The sequence below is a fragment of the Stylophora pistillata genome, chromosome 1 (genome assembly GCF_964205215.1).
Source record: "Stylophora pistillata chromosome 1, jaStyPist1.2, whole genome shotgun sequence".
Classification (NCBI taxonomy): Eukaryota; Metazoa; Cnidaria; class Anthozoa; order Scleractinia; family Pocilloporidae; genus Stylophora; species Stylophora pistillata.
The window spans coordinates 36,679,397-36,701,470 of record NC_142519.1 but is presented as its reverse complement, the minus strand read 5'-3'; the positions used below and the strand labels follow the sequence as shown (position 1 = coordinate 36,701,470).

General features: G+C 36.2%; 1 protein-coding gene across 1 annotated transcript in view; it reads right to left on the bottom strand.

Annotated features, from left to right (window-relative positions):
* The window catches only part of LOC148742291 (uncharacterized), a 356,385-nt gene extending 336,747 nt beyond the window's left edge, over window positions 1–19,638 (bottom strand). Inside the window, exons 1-3 of the mRNA XM_088755271.1 lie at window positions 19,463–19,638; window positions 16,478–16,514; window positions 5,559–5,611 (exon numbers count right to left, since the gene is read on the bottom strand). Coding sequence (XP_088611397.1) covers window positions 5,559–5,572 — 14 coding nt within the window. The 5' untranslated portion in view covers window positions 5,573–5,611; window positions 16,478–16,514; window positions 19,463–19,638. The remainder of the gene's footprint in view (window positions 1–5,558; window positions 5,612–16,477; window positions 16,515–19,462) is intronic.
* Between the last annotated feature and the right edge of the window lie 2,436 nt (window positions 19,639–22,074).

The window sequence follows — 22,074 nt, the reverse complement described above, 5'->3', positions numbered from 1 at the left end:
ATAAATAAAATGTTATTTGTAGCATCTTGTTGCTCAGGCTGATCATATTTGGAATAGGCTATTTTACAGTTGTGTACTTAGTTGCCAAGCCTTTGATTCAGAGTGAGGCTAAAGATGACCTTGTTGTGATAGAGACCTCTATCTAGTTAGCATGATAACAAAGTGATTTACATTTGAAAGGCAGCAAGGTTTGTATCATAACAAGGTCATCCCTAGCCTCACTCCCGTTCAAAGGCTTGGCAACCAAGCCCACAACTGTAAAATGGACTATTACAAAGCTTAGTCAGTGTTGGTATTTCATAATGATGTACCTTGTACTGGTTGGGATAAAAATTATATGGTTTTTGAAAGATATTTTTTTTCCTTAACTGAAGGTGCCAGTGACACTCGGAAAGTTTTTGCCAGCTTTGCGGCAACTTTCTGACACCTCTTTTAATCAAAAGTTTGACAAAGATCTCACTTTCACTAATCAAAACACCGTCAAAAATACGATTAACGAACTGAACTAGACAAGCTAAACAAGAATTGCCGGCCACAGCAAAAAATCTCATCATTACCACTCCTAGAACTTCTTCTATTTAATTTTTCTCTAAAATTCACAATCCTAACAACCCAGGTCGACCCATTGTCTTGGCTCGCAGTTGTCCCACCGAACTTCTTTCCAACTATTTAGACAACACTATGGCTCCCATCATCAAAACTTTACTATCATATATCAAAGACAGCCAAAACGCTCTTCAAATTTTTCGCGACCTTAATTTCCTCGGCCAAGGCAAACTTCTTTTCACTGTGGATACTAGATCTCTTTATACTGTCACTCCCAATGACGAAGGTCTTCTGGCCCTCAAACATTTTTTTCATCAACGCATTGTTAAGGAACCTAGATCTGAAACACTACTTCACCTAGCCGAACTAGTGCTTACACTCGACTGTTTTTCATTCGGGGACAATTTTTTTAAACAAACCAATGGCGTAGCCATGGGTACTAAAATGGAACCCAGCTAATGCCAATCTCTTTGTAGGTTTTGTCGAATACTAATTTTTAAGCCAATAAATGGCCCCAAACCTGAACTCTGCAGTTGCTATATTGACGACTGTCTCGGCGCTTCCTCCTCTACCCCGCAGAGAGGAGGAGGACGAGGAGGAGGAGGAGGAGGAGGAGCAGGAGCAGGAGCATGAGCACGAGCAGTAGCAGCAGCAGCAGCAGCAGCAGTAGCAGTAGCAGTTAAGCAGTAGCAGTAGCAGTAGCAGCAGCAGCAGTAGCAGTAGCAGTAGCAGTAGCAGCAGCAGCAGCAGCAGCAGCAGCAGTAGTAGTAGTAGTAGTAGTAGTAGTAGTAGTAGTAGATACTTTTATTTAGCTAGGGTAACTCCCACAGTTACAAAAACTGATATCCTTAGAGGCCCTAGATAAAAGAAATATAAAAATACTCAACACTAATCCTAACTAAGCTAATAGAAGAAAAATCCTAAAAATGAGGTTAAAGTTTATTACAAACTATTCATAAAAACTACAAATTACGATTAAAAACTTTACATCCATGATAATGAAAAGCTTTTTTTTGTACATTCTAGTTTGATGGAGGGAAGACGGAGATGATTACTTTGCCGCGTATTTCTCTGTATGATATCTCTATTAAAATAAAAGTAGTCCATTAAAAATTGTGGGCAGCGCTTATCGAGACATTTCTTCACAGGGTTTAAGTGTGAATCTCCCGTCTAAGTCCCAGCGTATCATAATTAAGGTGAGCTAGCGCTTCATCACTGCTGTTAGTTTGCATGATAATCCTTGCCGTATGTCTGCAATTTTTCTATATTATCAGCATTCGTATGGCCGCAACAGTTCCAAACGGCATCACAATAATCAAGAACAGGAAGAATAAATGATCTACAAATTATACCAGCAGTATGCATACTAATGCTACGCCCGGTGCGGCCAAGAATTCCTATTCTCTTACTAACTTTGCTTATTACATAATTTACGTGTGCGTTCCAAGAAAGCGACTCATCCAAGATTACACCAAGGTATTTATACTCAGCAACCCGTGTTAGCTCCTTGCTATCGATATTCACAGAGAGATTAGCATTTGCTAACCTAGAGCCAGTACAAAATAAAACACATCCAGTTTTGCCTTGGTGAATAAAAAGACTGTTGTCTAAAAGCCAGTCATTAACCTTGGGAAGTTCACTGGTAAGTGTACTACTTATTTCTTGGGCATTACTAGCGGTGAAATACATAACTGTATCATCAGCGTACATCAGAATCTGGCATCGTTTTAGAACTATAGGCAGATCGTTGACAAACAGGACAAAGAGTAAAGGGCTAAGAATTGACCCTTGCGGGACACCCGAGGTAATAAGACCTGGATCAGAGATCTCTTTACCAAAACTTACGAGTTGTTTTCGGTCTGTCAGATAGTTTCGAAACCAGTCTAACTCAACGTCCTTAAGTCCATTAAAATGACTCTACTTTGCTATTAAGTATTTCGTGATCAGCAGAGGAGCTAATTCAGTATACAACCGCAGTCAATTCCTTTCAACCAGCCCTAAAATATACCTAGGAAATTTCCGACAGTTCTTTATCCTTTTCAGACATCAAAGTTTCAATTAAAGAAAATGGTATATGCACTAGTGTGTATCACAAACCTACAAACTCACACTACTTTCTGTATTCATATTCGCACCCATCTCATGTCAAGAATGCCATTCCCTTTTCTCAGTTTCTAGGACTTCGTCGTTTATGTAGAGATGTCACTGTGCCAGTTTTTCGAAAAAAACCTGGTTACCCTGTTTCTGTCGTTCAAGTGAGTCTTCACCGCGCCCAACTTATTGATCGACAGGCAGCACTACAAACGTCACAAAAGGAAAATTCCGACTGCATCCCTTACCAAAAAAGATAACCATGAAGTTTACTTTAAGTATAGTACAAGTATACTGCATCAATAATAGTTATACTGCAATCATACTTCAATGGTACTGCACTTACTTAAGTACAGCTGCAGTACCATTTTTGAAGTACACTTTGAGTATACTGTTCGAGTGAAAATCATTTTCCTTGTTGATGATGTAGGGTATAACTATACTTGAAATCTCTCACACAAATGTAAATCATGGTCAGGTCTGATTAAGTAGGAAAAACTATACTGAAAAGGTACTGAATTGCCTCAGTTGAAATAGCAGTGTCTTTTCATGTATCTGTTTCCTAATTTTCCGCGCAGATATATTTGTTTGTTAATAGTTATCAACGACCGCTGTTAATTCATTCCAATAATTCATTCTTGTTTTTCTCGTCACCATGTTCTCACCAATAGCATAGCTCCACTTTCTGCATATAAACACACACACACAACTCACAATTCCTCCATCCGCTCTGAAATTAAGGGCTAACGCTCCAAACGCCAGCTTTTTAACTCTTTTACAGTGGCCAATTTATAATTTCAACTAAGCTGATAAAACCAAATTACCATGTTACACCCACTGACGCAAGCACCACAGCTTCTTTAGAAACTACTACCTTTATTCCTTAATTTTCACATTTAGAAAATGGGGGAGAAAGTATGTTGAAGTTATACATGTTTTTACTCAGGCTGTTTGAAAGATGCATTTAGTAAGGTCAAATAAAAAATTTAGAGGAAGCATGATCTTTCTTTTGGTCAGGTTGATGAACCACAGTAATAAATACTGTCAGAAGTCAGATCATGTTGTCATTAGTAAGCTAATGGAAAGAAATTAGTGGACCCAATTTTGCCAATTAATTTAGTTGCAGCTAAGGCATTGTGAGTCAGTAAGTTAGTTGATAGCACATGTCATGGTTCTTATTAAATTGTTTTTCACTGCTACTCTTGAAAATCATTTCTACAGCTGACTATGTGTTTACTCTTTCATCACCTCTTCAGCAAGAGTTATTGGAGGCTTGATGCTCATCATTATTTTAAAGATTTTCACAATTTTGAAAGGAATTGAATTATGAAATGATCTTTCCTAAGATCATGTTAAACTTAGACTCTTGAAACCTTTTTAAATGGTTCCAAAGGTTGTTCTTTGTAGAAATCTAGACAAGTGCAGCCAAATCATCTATTTTTCATTAGCTGACATTGTGTCATCTCTATAAAAACAAAACAAAACTAAACTTAACTCAAAAAAAAAGAAAATAAAAACATGAGGGAAATTAATTCAATTTTTCATATCCTATAATCAGCAAATGGTGACTGATGAACAAGTGGTTCAGTTATTACAGAAGATATACTAATTTCTCATGACGCAAATTTCATTAGACCAGCAGATGAAATTGAATCAAGCAAAGAAATGATCCTCACAAGTAGACTGTAATTTCTTATAAAAAATTGCAGAAAAGAAACCAGAAAACATTCAGGCCTCTTTTTTATAGCGAGATGTTAGGCTATTTCAAGTAATTATGCAGGGGTTATCCTGATGTTTACAATAGTGAATTTATTCTTTGGAACAATAAAGAAATTACAATAGAGAGCAAATCTATTTTCTGGAAATATATTTGTTTGGAAAAGTACTAATATTAAATAGAGACGGTTAAAGTTCTTATCTCTAGAAAATTTTCAAAGGAAATATAATGTTGAACCAAACTATTAAAAATTTTCAACTTATTGCTGCAATCCCAAACTATTTGAAGAGAAAAGCACAGGCATTAACGCCTGTAACACACAGAAATATATTAGAAGAATGGGATATTTTCTATCAGTCTAAAAACAAAGTTATCTCTAACTAAATGTAGATGTAAAGATTACCACAAATTACTTCAAGAAAAGATTAGGACAGAACCTACTGCCGTTAAAAGATGGTAAAGACATTTGGTGAACTTTGACTCTGGTTGGAAACAGATCTTACACAATTAAAACTTACAAAACAACAAGTGACAAGCTAAGAGGATTTGGTTATAAGGTTTTCCCCAGAATATAATGTCACTAATAAGGAACTCAAGCAATTCAAAATCAGAAATGATGACTAATGCTTTTAATGCAAAAATCCTGATTCACTAGAACACACCTTCTTGGTCAGTGCCCTGTGAGTATTCAATTCTATCCAGAAATCATATAGTGAAGTTGAAGTTTGAAGTTCATTTATTTGTTTAAGCAGGTTGATTAATTGGCAGCTGTAGTAGCTGATGTGGACCTGCTGTCCTAACCCACCCATCCCACCCCAGGGGAGGACATCCATCACACAGTAATCTCGTGTGTGGGAAATTAACGTCTCCTACCCCAACCCTGCAGGAGACGGGACCTCCATTTATTCGTCCCTATCTGAGAAGACTAGAATATCTAACCATTTCTTGATGTTATAGAAAGGTAGCAAATTCTTCTCAATTATTTTAAGACCTTGAGTGTTGGTCCTGCCGCGGCTCGAACCCTCAACCTCCCGCACTACAGTCTAGTGCGCTATCCATTGAGCTAACCATTGAGCTATCCATTGAGCTAACTATTGAGCTAACCGGGAGGCTAGCTCCTGGTTAGCCAGGAGGCTAGTGGTTCAATATTTTTAAAAACACCCACATAAATTTATCTGTTAACCAAATTTTACTTCAGATTTACCTCCCTCCTGCCATTAGCGATATTACCTCCGACCCCAGCTGGATTTGCTTATCCTATTAACAAAACCCTGGTGAAAATCCTGTCCAGGATCCTGTAGGATCCTATAGGATCCTGTAATATCCTATAGGATCTTGAATAGGAACAGGATCCTAAACAGGATCCTGTATAGGATCCGAATCCTGACTAGGATCCTGAAATGATAACAAATCCTGAAAAGGATCCTAAGTAGGATCTTAGAGATATATAGGATCCTATGTAGGATCACTTTCATGACTAGGATCCTAGAATGATAACAAATCCTGAATAGGATCCTGAGTAGGATCTTAGAGATATATAGGATCCTATGTAGGATCACTTTCCTGATCAGGATCCTGGGCAACAATAAGATCCTGGATAAATAAAGGATCCTATGGAGGATCACTATCCTGATCAGGATCCTGGGCAAGAATAGGATCCTGAATTATATATAGGATCCTATGTAAGATCACTACCCTGATCAGGATCTTGGGCAAGAATAGGATCCTGGATATATATAGGATCCCACTTAGGATCACTATCCTGATCAGGATCCTGGGTAAGAATAGGATCCTGGATATATATAGGATCCTATTTGAGATCACTAGCCTGATCAGGATCCATGGAAAGAATAGGATCCTGGATATATATAGGATCCTATTTGGGATCTCTATCCTGATAAGGATCCTGGGCAAGAATTAGGATCTTGTATAATTAAATACTAGAGGGATCCCATGTAGGAGGACTATCCTGATCAGGGGGTGGGAATCTATCAGTCTCAGGAGACTATGGAGTTGCGCACTGGGTGGTGATTCTGATGCAGCTTCAGGATTGGGTGTGACTGGACAGGGAACTTGAGCAGAAGTAGGATACACACTACATTGTTGTAAGGATCCCCAATATTCTTTTGTAGAAATACCGTAAAGCAAGTGGTAACTCGGGAATAAAACTCTGTATAGGCCATAGTGAGACACTTTTGGACTTCAGTGCAGGGGCTCCACCCTTGCAAAATGGTTTCCCAGCTTTCTAGGATTCCTAGGAATTTCTTAGGAGTCAGTGGAATTTTCCTAAAAACATTTAAGCTCTCTAGAGGTGTGAACAAACATTACTAGGTTCCTAAGAATTTCCTAGGAAATTCCTAGGAATGATTACAGGTAGAATTTACATAAAAAAATAGATTCTTGATCCTTGGGAAGTTCTTAGGAATTTACTAGGGAAAATTATTTTTTAAAATAAAACCTTAATATTTAAGAATTATACTTATTAGTTTAGTTTTTGAAAGAAAAGTGCCATTTTAGATGTTTAAAAAAGTCACAAATTGCAATATACCACAATTTTTTTTTATTTTGTGTTATAATTTATAACTCACTAATTTCACAGCAGATATTCTTGAAGCTTATACAACTTCCAATAAAACATTAATTTTTTACCCTTCAATTGCATATCACAATAAATTGAAATAAAAATTTACTGCAGTAAAGAATACAAGCAGAAAACTAAATCAAATCCAATTAAAGTGGGATTTTCAATCCATGTGTTTGGTGCTCCAGTCAGAGAATAAAAAGTGTAATAATAATAATAATAATAATAATAATAATAATAATAAAAATAATAATAACGGTTTATTCACAGTATATCCACATAAAAAGGTGTGGCTCTTCATCTGTGAAGGCCTATGATACTAAAATTTAAGATTAAAACTAATTTATAATGACTAACTAAATTGTAATAGAAACTATACATGAAAGTAAAGTAAACTATACATGAAAGTAAAAGTGTTATGCTGCAAGGACAGCGACTCTGACCACACAGAAATACCAAGTTATATCAACCTGAGGCTTCCCTGAAAAATGGTTTCTCACAATGTGTAAGATTCAGCCAACATAGTTCTGCACTGTCTCCTGATTTATTCCAATTATATGGTGAATTCTAAATACTTTCCATTTACAGTAAACTTAAGTTCGATATAGATAGTATCAAGTATCAATTTATTTGCCAGATTAGAATATTATATACAAAAAGCTTAAAAACATATCTTTACTTAGATATTATGACAAGGAAGTCTTATTTGAAGCGATGGGAAATTTCAAATCTGGCATATTGAGACTTAAAAAGTTATATTTTCTTATATCTAACCACAGACACCATTAAAGTTTGGAAATCTTATCGTAGCATGATTTCTGGAATTGCCATTTAGAAGCATAATCTTCTCCAAAATTTCAGTGACACTCTTTGCTTTCAGGTCAGACCTAAAACATTGAGAAGAAGAAATATTAATGCGATGCTTCTTTTCAAAAAGTGCTAGAGGAATAAAAGAATAGGTGTAGGTTCAGAAGGAACAGTTGGGGAAGAGAGGATTTTGAAACTAATTTCTTAAGCTTAATTGCCATTTTTATAAAAGAATTGCTTATCAATTCTATAGTTTTTCCGTATTGGTTTTGAAACTTACAAGCATCATTGACAAAAATGTAAGCTTGAAGTGCATTGAGACATTGTGAAATGCGCCATATAAGCTTAAGCACTACATTACATTTTCTTACCCGATCCAACGTAACGATGCACAGAGCGCATGTGAGTTTCCATTGTCTGTTGGCGTGAGAGAACACGTTTACAAGCCGGACAGTCCTACTTCTCTTGGGCGTTAAGTTTAACTGCTTTGTAAATTTGATGTTCATTCCCATCCATGGTTCATACTAGCTGGCGTTAACACTAACTTTAAAAGTCATTTATCGCTACTTCGATCACCGTTCACAAGATGGCGACCATGGCGCTGAATGGATCAGATGATCACTAGTCCCAGTCTTTCATGAGCAAAATCTTCACATGACCGACACATGACCAAATATAATCCAATAAGGTGAAGTTTCCAGGTTTGCCGCTCATTTCAACGTTCTATTCCGCTCTACAACGACGTTGACTCGAAAGTTTTGTGCGTTGCAGTTGAGTCTTGCTGTTGTCTTCTCTGATCTAAACGTTTTGAAGCGTTCCCAGCATTATGTGGGTTCTTCTCGAATGGATCGAAGAATTTCATAGCATAAAGCGTCTTAAAAGACAAAGACATAATACGTTATGGAAAAGAAATCGCAACACGAATAGGACATGTCGTGGATGTCGCCATAGGAAGTAAAAGAGGGCACTCAGATTTTCAAGGCTAAAGTCATTTCTGTTCATAGTAAGTATTACACTTTTATTTGGATAATCGTTGTCATGTCTATCATTTCTGCTTCTATCGATTGATTGCAGAACATATGAATACATACTAATAATGTAAGAATTTTAAGCTTAGCTTTAAAAGTAGCTATTCTAAGTTTCATTCGTTTAAACTGAATATAATGGTAATAAATGCTTCTTATTTGTGTCATTTTAAAGGTACTAAAGGTGAAGCTACAAAGCAAGAACTTAGTTTGCCTGTTCCAGGTAATTTTGAGTTAAAGGTTTTTCATAACTTTTGCTCATGTGACAAAGCAAAGCGCCATTTTGCGGGGTGACGACGTTACAGTGGACCAATCCTTTTCCATCGCCCTAGAAAAAAGCATTTCTGCTTTAGAGTACACTTTAAAGCTTTTATTAACCCATAGTCTTTTTGTATGCCTAAATCGTTCGTGAAAATTCACATCACTAGTGGTTTATTTATATGACAAAGATCCAATATAAAACCTCCGCAAAATATATAGGAACTGTCTCGGAAGATATGGAAAGCATGAGAGACACCAGTGTTGCAAGGTTATATCAGAAGACACTGTTCATATTTAACAATTATTTGCCGAGGGCGAGGTGAATATCGTCGAATAATTCCCCAGACGAAGTCAAGGGGATTATTCGACAATATTCACCGAACTTGAGGCGAATAATTGTTTTAGTGTAATTTATGGGGGCCCAAACTGGTCAAAATGAGGTTAATAATTATTTTCGTATTTTAAATAATTATATGTACTTGAAAAGATAATTTTTCGTGGTGGAAAATTTAATTATATGTAGTGTTCATTATAATTATTTTTATCTAATTGTTGTATTTATTTTTACGAGTGTGTCAATTATTTATTTCTCTTTGACAATTAATTAAGGCAAATCCCACAATGCAGTGCGCAGGATTAAAAGTCCCATCAGCCATTGCAAACCAGCTTATAGGCATTTCAAAATGGCGAACAGAAGGAGAGTGTTACGAGAGAGAAATGAAAGTGGATTTTCTAGTTTTCTGCAGAATTTAAAGGGGATATTGAAGATTTTTCTTAGCTCTGATATACAAATTACAAATGAAGAATTGGTTGAAGTTCGTCAGCAGTTGATTGAAGCTAATGGTACTTTGTCTTTGTTGCAACGTGACATCGAACGAGGCGACCCCAATCCCACAGGCCTTCCAGGAGAAACTCTGAAAGAACCGTTGACTAATTTAAGTAATGACATTGGGAGTATAGTTCTAATTCTTAGAGATGCGACAATGCAGTCGAATGAAAGTAACGAGGATAGTTATTCAGCCCCATTTGTTCCTCATGTTTCTGGACTCGGAAGGAAGAAATACGACATCACTAAAGAACAGCTTGAACACTTACGATCATTATTTTTTTCCTGGACACAGATAGCCAACATGCTTCAAGTTAGTATTTCTACAATTCAAAGAAGGCGCAGAGAGTTTGGACTTGGAGATGTATTTGAAGGATTTTCAAATATAACAGATGATGAGCTAGACCAAATATACTTAAGTATCACTGGCAACGCAAGTGAGGGCCCTGTTACTCCAAATATAGGCCGAAGGCGTTTTATTGGTGCACTACGAAGTAGAGGCCTACATGTCCAAAGGTGGCGAGTAACAGATTGCTTACACAGGTTAGACCCCGTAGGTACAAGTCTGAGATGGCGAATGACAATACATCGCAGAAAATACTGGGTACCAACTCCCAATAGTCTTTGGCACATTGACTCTGGTCATAAGCTTATTAGATATAAACTTGTAACTCATGTGTGTATAGATGGTAAAACAAGGCTGCTTATATATGTTTGCTGTTGCAATAACAATAAAGCAGACACAGTCTTGTCTTTGTTTGAAAAAGGGGTTGAACAATGGGGCCTTCCATCTCGTGTACGATCTGATTATGGAATGGAGAACTATTATGTTGGACAATACATGATTCAAAACCGAGGTGAAAGCAGAGGAAGTATAATAACAGGATCTTCAGTTCACAATTCAAGGGTGGAGAGAACTCATCGTGATATATATTCTGGGGTTCTGGCATTCTATTCAAGAATATTCGAAACAATGGAAGAAGAGGGACTTCTTAACATTCTTGATGATGTACATCTATTTTGTCTCCACTATGTATATCTAGCTAGAATAAATAAGTCATTGAAAGAATTTGTTGACCAAATGAACCACCATCCTGTTTCTACTGAGAAAAACCAGTCACCTTTACAGATGTGGGAGAGAGGGATGCTAGAAAATATGCATTCAGGGCACACAGCCTTATCACCTTCAGAGATTGATGAGTTTGGTTTGGATCCAGAAAATGGATATTTAGTGGAAGATGAAGACTATCAAGTGAATATTGTTCCGCCATCAGTAAATTTGTCAGATGGTCATCTTAATTGTTTGCCATGCCCATTGCAAGATGACAATAACTGTGGTATAGACATTTACAACCATTGTGTTCAGTTTGTCTATTCTTTAATGAGCTCTAGCCCATAGCATACATTATTATAACATGGTTTTGACTCCTCACTTAATTTCTGTGGTGCAATCTTTAATTTTGTATCGTAAAATATCATGAATAAGAACATGTATTTAAACAGGTTCTTATAAGAAAGACATGGACGACAAACAATACTTGAAATTTCATGCAACTTTTCTCCACCCACCCAGCAAACATTTATTTAGTTATTCAATATAGCTTTGGACAATGTGAGTTCAATGGCTGACTTCATAGCGTTAACCTACAGAGCAGATGTTCTTTTACTTAGATATTTTAGGTTTGGTGGTTTTTGGGCTTCTGTGGTAAAGTCATCTTTTTTTGTTACCACAGGAAGCCCAAAACCAAAAGTATATAGTCTCAATCAATATTTGAGTTTATGTGTAATCATTAGTCCCATTTGTGAAATGGTTACCTTATAGAAAGGCATTATCAATCTATTCTCATAATCCATTCCCATGGACAAAAAAGAGGCAAAAGCAATCTCAAACAAATTTTATTTCTCCACAAAATAAAGTTTCAATTTTTAATGCATTAAGAATTGAAACAAAATAAAGGTTGTTAAAATACAGTGGATGCCAACATAACTTGGGTAATAAAAACCCAAACCTTCCAAATATTTTACAAGTTAGAAAACTGGAAGACAAACGTAAAACTAAATGTTATATTTTGATACACATTTTTTAGCATCCACTCTACTTAACTTGACCAATTATTTGTAGCAAGTCTTATGCCAACAATAACAACATTGAACTGTAACAAACATGCCAAAAGAGCTGTGATGTAAGTGATAATCATACATTACTTGTTTTGTGTTAATTTTTGTTGTATAAACCTCTATGCTCTCTACACATCAATGACACAAAAGTTTATATGTAGATTATGTAAAGACACTCTATCATTATTGAGCCAAATATACTTCTAAAAAGTCATTGACAAAACAACCAAAATTACTAGGTTAACTATGAACTGCAACAATAATAAATATGTAAATATGTTACTATAACACCAACTGCAACAATAATAAACAGTCCTTGCAAACACACTGGTAGGCATTTGAGCACTACTGAAATAACAGGACATACTTACATACTACCGAAATATGATTGGGAGAATGCAAGGTCATAAATTTCAAATAACTTCTCCTGACTTGGCAAAGGGTTGACACTTGAAGCCACAGGAATACTCAAAATGTTACTGCACGTGTGGGCTGTTGGTGTAAATCCATCTCCAAGATCAGTCTTTACAAACTCTATTGATGGATCCAATGCAAACCCAAGAATAGGCTCTTCAGCTGAACCTGTTACAAAAGTCAAAATATGGCTCAGCTGAAGTTTTTCATTTCCACATGACCTAAGACCACTAGCAACTTCTCTAAGAAACCTCACAAAAAGTTGATAAAGTTCTTTCTCATGTTTCAGAGCATTGCTTCCTTGCTCACTGTATTTTGGCTTAAGCAATCCCAGCAACTTTGGCACAGTAATTGGGTGTTGACTGTTTGGTCTCAAGAGATAGTGGAGCATAGGCAGCTTCTGTAGTGCTGACAGCATGCCTAGCTTTTCTAGCCCAGCTTGCACTTCAGCAATGCAAGGATTACTGCTTTGTGGACTAGATGTTAAGACATCATTTAGTATTTCCTCTTCAATAAATTCAGGCATGGGACCATTTTGTAGCAGGGTTAAAGCCAACATGATTCCAACATTAAAATAATCTTTAGCAAGATATCGTCGTAGTCCTCGGTCAAAATACTTTTCCTTGATTTCTCTGCATACTATTCTTAACCATTCTCTCCTTGGTCCTGCAAGATCTACGACATCTTCACCAGTAAATCCCACCTTGAATGTAAACCTGTAATTCTCTATAAACTCTAGTTCACTGAAAGTTGAAATAAGAGCTGTGTCCCTGTTTACATTAATAAAGTTGGTCTCTCCATCAGTAGGTTCTTCTACAGAAACTATATCCAGCTTTCTACCTTGAATGATATGTTCTTGTAAAAACCTTAATACCTCTACTGGTTCCAACAGATCTTGATTCTTGGCTGAGTCGATGATTGAGTCTATGTTAAAAGGACATTCAACTGGATTTGCCTGATAAGTATGCACTGGAACAGCATCTTGCTCTTTTGAAGCATTACTGATTTCTGGTTTTTCATCAGTAAGATCCACCTCTGCAATGCTTGCATTAGCAGTAGATGTTGTTATGTTAGCAGCTGGTGATGCACTTGCTGTTATAGCGCTTGTAGATGTTGCAGAGGGGTTCAAAGATTGAGTGCTATTGAGACTTGTAATACTTCTAGTGGTTGGAGATTCAAATGAGGATAATGAAAGAAAGTCATCATCGTCGTCGCTTGGCAAATCAGCTAGCAAGCGAATGTATATACCTCCAGATGGAGCAATGGACTTCAATAGTAGTTTTGAGTCTATTCTCTTTCCAAGTGGAATGTTTGGCTTTACTAAAGTACCTGAACAGTTTTTCATTATTTCAAAAGAAAATCCGTCCATGCTTGAGCCTTTTAAAAGATAAGATAACTCTTTTTCCAGTTGAACAGCCGTCCACTCACGAGAGAGTTCAAATCCACAAATAATCCTTCCAGACTTTTCAAGCTCAACTTTTTCCGATTTGCTCGGAATTCTATCTTTTCCATACTCTATAACAATAACATCTTTAGTTACAGTAGATGAGCCGTGTGGTCGCCCAGGATTGCGATTGGAATATGGTGTAGATCGACTGCGAAAAGCACGTGCTCTGTTTGTGCCTGTGTTGATCGAGCTTGCTGCTGTCCGTCCTGAAGTTGTTGGAAATCTTCTTTGCAGCTCTGACAAAGCGTTAGACGTTGTAGCCCGTCCTTGGACGATATTTGCAATTTTTGTTATGTTTTCAATTGCAGATTCTGCGATTTTTTTTATCTCTTCGTCCTTCTTGTCCTTCCGACCCTCTTCCGCCATTTTGAAAAGGTGGTATGCAATGGCTGATGGGACTTTTAATCCTGCGCACTGCATTGTGGGATTTGCCTTAATTAATTGTCAAAGAGAAATAAATAATTGACACACTCGTAAAAATAAATACAACAATTAGATAAAAATAATTATAATGAACACTACATATAATTAAATTTTCCACCACGAAAAATTATCTTTTCAAGTACATATAATTATTTAAAATACGAAAATAATTATTAACCTCATTTTGACCAGTTTGGGCCCCCATAGTAATTTCAGAGCTGAACAACAGAGAAATTTCAAAAGTCATAACATTTTAAACATTTATTAACATTTTATTTTAACATTTTATATAAACCGTGCGAAGCAGTTTATATAGCATATAAATGTTACTAAAATGTTATGAGTTTTGAAATTTGTCTCTTGTTCAGCTCTTAAATTATACTAAAACAATTATTCGCCTCAGGTTCGGTGAATATTGTCGAATAATCCCCTTGACTTCGTCTTGGGGATTATTCGACGATATGTGGAGCGACATTCGAGTATCCCTGAACCAGAAGTGCCTGGACAAACTAAAGTCCTATAAGAGCAAACAGTCAGCTGCAGCAAGAAACTCGAATGAAGATTAATTGTAACGGCTAGATTGCAGAATACCCAGCCACTCATTTACATGTCATTGAATTAGAATAGCCTCTATTGTGTTATGCTTCGTTCTTCAAAGTCGGATGGCCACTCATTTACATGTCATTGAATTAGAATAGCCTCAGCTATGGTGTTGTGCTTCATTCTTCAAAGCCAGGTGGCTGGATATTCTGCAATTGCTCCATTGTAACCATGTGTTTCTTTAAAAGTTCAACAAAGATTTATTTCTGTAAATGTGCTAATTGTTGAGTTATTTTCAAGGGATGTGGGTTAGCCCACCTCACAATGACCTTACAGTTTGTAAACTGTATATAGTTGTTTGCTAAAGCCTGTGAAAAATGATTCCAGTGTGCTTTGCTACACCTCAGCTGTTTTGTTACATTTGTCAATACATGAATCTTACTACTTATAACACCAGAACACTTTATTTCATAGGTGTTTGCAAATGACTATAATAAGTAATTATTAAAGGCATGACAACAGCCTTTCAAGTAGATAATTTGCAACCTAAATGAAGCATAACTTTTTAATTGGTCTACATAAAAATAATTGATAAGACATTTTGGTTGGCTGTGTTTTCTCGTGCATTAATTTCACAATATACTTGAATTTAAAGTATGGTTTCCATTGTGGCATCTTTTATATCAATTTGTAGAAAAGATTATTCTCTATGCCAGTGTGTTACTTCTTCCTACTAGAGGTGCAATGCTTAATACCACAATTACACAAGTCCAATGCATGATCTATAATTTATAGTTAATAGTTATATATGGATTAGGTCACTCATCACTATTGTCATTTCATTGAAATATAGATTATGTCTGCAGTTAATGTAACAGTTGTAAACATGAGATTAAAATAAATTTATAAGACGCATCTACTTTATTTTAGTGCATTGATATGATCTTGTACAGAATTGTTATATATCCTGTAATTATGTTATATATCCTATAGAAGATCCTGTAGGATCCTATAGGATCTTGTACTAGATCCTGTAATATCTAATAGGATCCTATTAAATCTTCAGGATCTTGTAGGATCCTACAGGATCTTGTACAGGATCCTATAGGATCTTGTACAGGATCCTGTAATATCTCATAGGATCATATACAGGATCCTATTAAATCTTCAGGATCTTGTACAGGATCCTGTACAAGATCCTATAGGATCCTATAGAATCTTGTACAAGTTCTTATGGGATCCTGTACAAGATCCTATAGGATCCTGTACAAGATCCTATAGGATCCTATAGGATCTTGTGCAAGATCCTATAGGATCCTATAGGATCTTGCACAAGATCCTGTAGGATCCTATAGGATCTTGCACAAGATCCTGTAGGATCCTATAGGATCTTGTACAGGATCCTATAGGATCTTGTACAGGATCCTATAGGATCTTGTACAAGATCCTGTAGGATCCTATAGGATCTTGTACAAGATCCTGACTAGGATTTCAGGTAGGATCCTAGTAAGGATCCTTTTAAGATCTTGAACAGGATCCTGAACAGGATTTTCACCAGGGAAGATACATATACAAACTGTGGTCAAAATAATGAAAAAATCTTAGTAAGTTACAATTTATACAAGGAAAATTGAGAACTTTATCTAAGGTAGTAAAATACAAATTAATATTGTCAACAAACCTTTTTTTTTTTGCTTTTTTGTTCATATCATGTGTTACTGCAAAATAATAATAACAATGAAAAAAAAACAGAGATGTGAATAATGTAAGAAAAGTAATTGTAATTGCCAGTGGTGTACTGTAAATACCATATTTAACTAAGTAACGTAAACATATAATTAGCCATAAGTGATATAGTATAATGTTATTAGTCAGCGCTCTAACAATTGGCTTGTTAGCTCAATTGGTAGAGCGCTGCAGTAGTATTGCAGAGGTCAGTGGTTCACATCCCGTACAGGCCTGATTTTTTTCAGGTCTGATTTTTGCTATTGCATAAATAGCACTTTCTACTGCGAGGATCGTGCATCATACGTATCTATAACCGCAGTTCAAAGTATATGAACTTCATATATTCATCATATCTGATTTATCATCACGGATTTATTACGAATCAACTTAATGGCCTGCTCCCTAAGTTGGCTTGTTAGCTCATTTGGTAGAGCGCTGCACTAGTATCGCAGAGGTCAGTGGTTCCAATCCCGTACAGGCCTAATTTTCTTCAGGTCTGATTTTCGTTATTGCATATATAGCGCTAAATTCTACTGTGAGGATCGTGCATCATACGTATCTATAACCGCAGTTCAAAATATATGAACTTCATATAATCATCATATCCAATTTATCATCACGGGTTTATTACGAATCAACTATTAACGGCCTGCTCCCAGTTGGCTTGTTAGCTCAATTGGTAGAGCGCTGCACTTATTGCAGAGTTCAGTAGTTCAAATCCCGTGCAGACCTGATTTTTTTTTTTTTTCGGTCTGATTTTTGCTATTGCATATTAAATAGCACTTTCTACTGCAAGGATCGTGCATCATATGTATCTATAACCGCAGTTCAAAAGATATGAACTTCATATATTCATCATATTGTTATTAGTGAAAGTTAAAGCAGCATTGTAAGTAATGTATTGTATTGCAGTGTTACTGTTGAGTACTGTAAAATTTTATTAAAAAAATTAATAAAAAATAAATAAATAAAAAAGGAAAACTAAAAAAAAAATCAGATGATTAGAAGAAAAATAAAAAAATAAAAAAATAAAAAAAATTCAGGCATTGAAAGGATTTGAACCTCTGCCTTCAAGATACTAGTTGGGCAGTCTACTACCAGCTGTCAGCTATAAAGCCACATGTCAATGGACAAAATTTAGAGGCTAATCTAAATCAAAATTTTCAATAAATAATTCAATTTGAGCTGCAGATGAAAATTCAGCAAAGAAATGGCTCTTGCAAATGGACTGGACATTGTAGTACCAAGAGAGAGAACTGAGCTAAGAAAAAAAAGTAAAAAAACTTTTTCAGTAAAAAAACTAAGAACAATTAACTCATTTGCCCTCAAATGCTAAAAAGGAAAGATTTTCAATAAGGGTTATCATAGAGATACCCAGCATTACTTAACTGAAAGCTTAATCCAATATGATTCAAATTACTAAAAAACTTTGTGTTCTATAATAAATATGTGGTTGCATTGACACCATGCAACACATGAGAATTGTAACAGTGAGAAACTTTAAACAGTGATAAGAGTTTCCATCAGAAAGTCAACCTGTAAAACTAACATGTATTGTAAATGGTACAGGAGACAAAGCACTATTAGATATGGTGCCAATTATGCTAAAGCAATCTAAAATTGTGGAGAAAGAAATTAAGATGAGACAACAGAGCTGTCTGTCTGAGCCTATGTACAACTGTACAGCATATCTGTCACCATTTTGATCCCTAATTCATTCTTCTATGCTGTTTTATTAGTGACTTTTTTTTTCCTTGGGTAACATTGATGCTGATGTACTTATATTGCAGATCAGTTTATTCACATTATAGTGACTTTGGAAATGTAACAAGTATGTCTGTTTACAAGAACTATGCTGAAAACAATACCATTAATACTCAGTGTACTAACAGTATAAAACTACTCACTCAGGTTTAATTAATAGTCTGGCCACATACAACTTTGTAAGGGGTTTTAGGAGGGCTTATAAATAAAGGGCCTTACAAACACAGTGTATATATCTGAGGGGGCTTAAATTAACCAGAACAGAAACACTTTGATACAAGCTGTAGCAGCACTTATCAAAATATGTTTTACATTATTTTGAGAAACTGCATTCATGAGAATTTGAGTTAATGAATCTCTTGATACATTTTGTTTCTAGTACACACTGTACATCAATACATATATTGTTTTGTTGTGTAGTATATATCACTGAGTATTTTGATAAGTTGCACTGTATTTTGACAAGCCTGTAGGGCATTAGTCAAAATACAAACAATGAGTAAAAATTCATTCTCAGCAATACTACACAACAAAACGTCTAATAAGAGATCTATTATCCAACACGCCAAATTCTTATTTCAGTGCGATCGAATTTAATTCGCAGATATTTCTGAAGTACAAATATCGCATGATATTTGTACTCATCTCTGCACGTTATCTGTACTCTACAAAGCACAACTGCATTATAAATATATCTCATCCAACCTTTTTTTGTGTAGTATTGCTGAGTATTTTTACGAGTTGTGCTATTTTGATGAGCCCATAGGGAGAGTCGAAATAGAAACAACGACTAAAAATACTCAGTGATACTACACAAAAAAACGTCTAATAAGAGATTATTATCCAACACGCCAAATTGTTATTTCAGTGTGGGCGAATTTCGCTGATATTTCTGGAGTACAAATATCGCGTGATATCCGTACTCTTCTCGCGCGTTATTTGTACTCTAGCACAATTGAATAATAAATGTATCAATAAGGAGGAACCACGTTTTAAAACTCATTTTGTCGATTTCTCACCTCACTTCATGACCGATATTGAGGGAGGTTAAATGACTTTGCACTATATTTCGATGGAAGAATTTTGAATGTTTAAAGGATAAGCACGCAGTGGTCCTAATAAGATACATTTCATAGACACTGAATAAGTTAAAAGTCTTGTTAAGACCTCTCACCTGTTGAAGTATAAATACGAATTTTCATCCAGGAGGTTTTGAAGCTACTTCTCACATTCGATGTACAAAGTGAAGAGGAGAATACTCTTCTTAAAGAAAAGGTTGTCAAATGTAACACAGCTGTCGAAACGAACCGTCCTGACTATACATTGCGATATCAATTACTTTCAGTACTCAATCCAAGGCCGTGCGCCATTTTGAATGTGGTTGCTAGGAAACTGAGTCGAGAGGAAGTCACGGCCAATCAGAAATAAGAAACTGCGATCAGAGAAATCTTTGCTTTTCACTGGGAAATCTGGTAGTTTGAAATCCAGGTTTCGGATTTTATTAGGGTGATTCCCTGGGTTTTGCACTGCGCAAGCTTTTCTGCGCATAACATTGTGACATCCAAGGTGGCGGCTGTTCTTCCCGCTGGTGAGGTATTATTTAGGTCAAAATGTGTGGACAGAACCACGCAGAATAACTATGGACTACGCATGTATCGGGCGACAGGATGTGACATAAGTGTAGCCTTACATAAAGTATATACCTACAGTTGACTTGATTGATAAAGCGCATTGGTAGCAATACGTATTAAGGCTGCTGTGTCTTCCAGTGGTGACATGCGCAACTGACGTGCAGGTAGCAGGTTGAAACGTATGGTTTTTAATAACACTCTACTGCGCTTTGAATCAATCAATTCAATTATGATTTTGTTTGGTATCTTCATCATTTGATTTAGTCCACAGGACCAATATGGCGGACGGGAAGCGCTTCGATCCTGTGTACATATTTTAATGGCAGGAGACTGTGATTTTTTCAAAGTTAAAACCCAAAGACAAGTCGAAGGTGTGGAAAAAAAGTTCAAAAAAAAAGATCAGCGGCAACCCCTTTGGATGAAGACAGAAGCGATGAAATGCTTTCAGTTGGCGAGGTCGACCTCGAACTAGACGATGACTTGGGTGAGGAAGAGCGCTCTTACGCTTGCCAAGATCAGGGTGTATTTCAACAAATTCAGGCTGAAAGTTCAGGAACTCAAACATCACAGAAACAGCCATCTATTATTCAAAAATACGTCCTGCTTCTCTGTCGATTTGAAGCCGTAACCATGCTAGATTACTAGAGGTTTTGCCTTCCCAAGTTTAGTAATAGTGAACACAAGCTTTTGATGGGTATTTCTTCTTAATTATAGGTATTAGTGGTATTTGATACCTCATTCATCTGCACCGTTGTCAATTTTCTTGTTTGATTTGGATTTATACGAGAAGACTGGTGTAAAGTTCCTGACTATTTCAATTTTGTTGTTGTAGTTTTTAGCTAGAGTGTAGTGATGAAATTAGGGTCACTGTCCATGTACATTTTCATCAGCCCTAGGTAAATAGGCTTTTGTACAGCAAAATAATCAATTTTTATATTTATAACCAGACTTTTAAATGATCTATACTTGTCATACTTGTAGCTTTATGCTGTTCTTGCTAGCACCTAGCATTTAAGCTCCACTGTATGTAGCCACATGGCCAAAAGGCAGTTTTAACCAGCAGTCAAAAAAAAAAAAGAAAATTAATTTATATTTTCGCTGAATGGTCATGCACAGTGTAATGGGAAACATTGCTAGAGTCAGTTGCCTCCTCAGTGGTGGTTGTCAAGCCTCCCTTAAGAAGGTTTGTTTGAAAACAGATTTGGGGGGGAAGCGTAGTGAAGAAGCCGTGAATAAAGAGATGAGTTGAATCAATTTTGTCTATATTATCACATCTCAATTCTTTGCGGAACAGTCGTGTACAGGGACTGAAAAACTGCATGGTTCCAGTATATCCCCATATTATGGGCATGTGATAACCATAGTATATACTAAAACAGTGGATAGCGTTGAAGGTGCTTTACTCAAACTCGGAACATCCTTTGCTATTCACTTTTGAGCAACTCGCGAGTTTTGCAAGCCCGAAAATATTGTGGGCGTTCCTGGAATAAATGAGTTAAAAAGTATCTTTTTGTGCTATAATATCTCACTGTTTTTAGTAAGTACTTAAAAACAACTAATCACCTCAGTGTCGGTGGCTAGTTGTGAATAGTAGTTAATTATTATATTCTCGAAAAAATAATATCTCTTGTCTGATTGCCAATGACGAATGCATAAATGTGTTAAGAATGCTATCTCTGCAAATTTAGGCTTAAAAGTTAAGTGAAGCTTATGTTTATTTCTGAAACGCTATAACGAACATTATGCTTGGTTTGCCTGTCAAATAGAACATGCCAGCAATTTGGAAACCACAGAAAGTAATGTGCACCGAGGGCATCTAAAGTAGCGCAACGGCGGAGTACTTTTGTTGAATATCTAATAAACATATGTCGATTCTTTACAGAGCATTCGTGTACCTGGACTGTAAAGTAGCCTGGTTACCGCATCCCATATTATGGGTATAGGATAACCATCGTAAAATATAGGAAGATCGTAGGGAAAAGGCGTAGCGAAGAATGTGACTAAAGAGATTTGTTTGATCAATTTTGTCTATGTTGTCAGATCCCGATGCTATAACGTTTACATTCCCTAGAGAACATTCGTGTACGGGGACTGTAAAATAGCATGGATAACGTATACCCATATTATGGGCATAGCCATTACGAAAAAAGCAGTT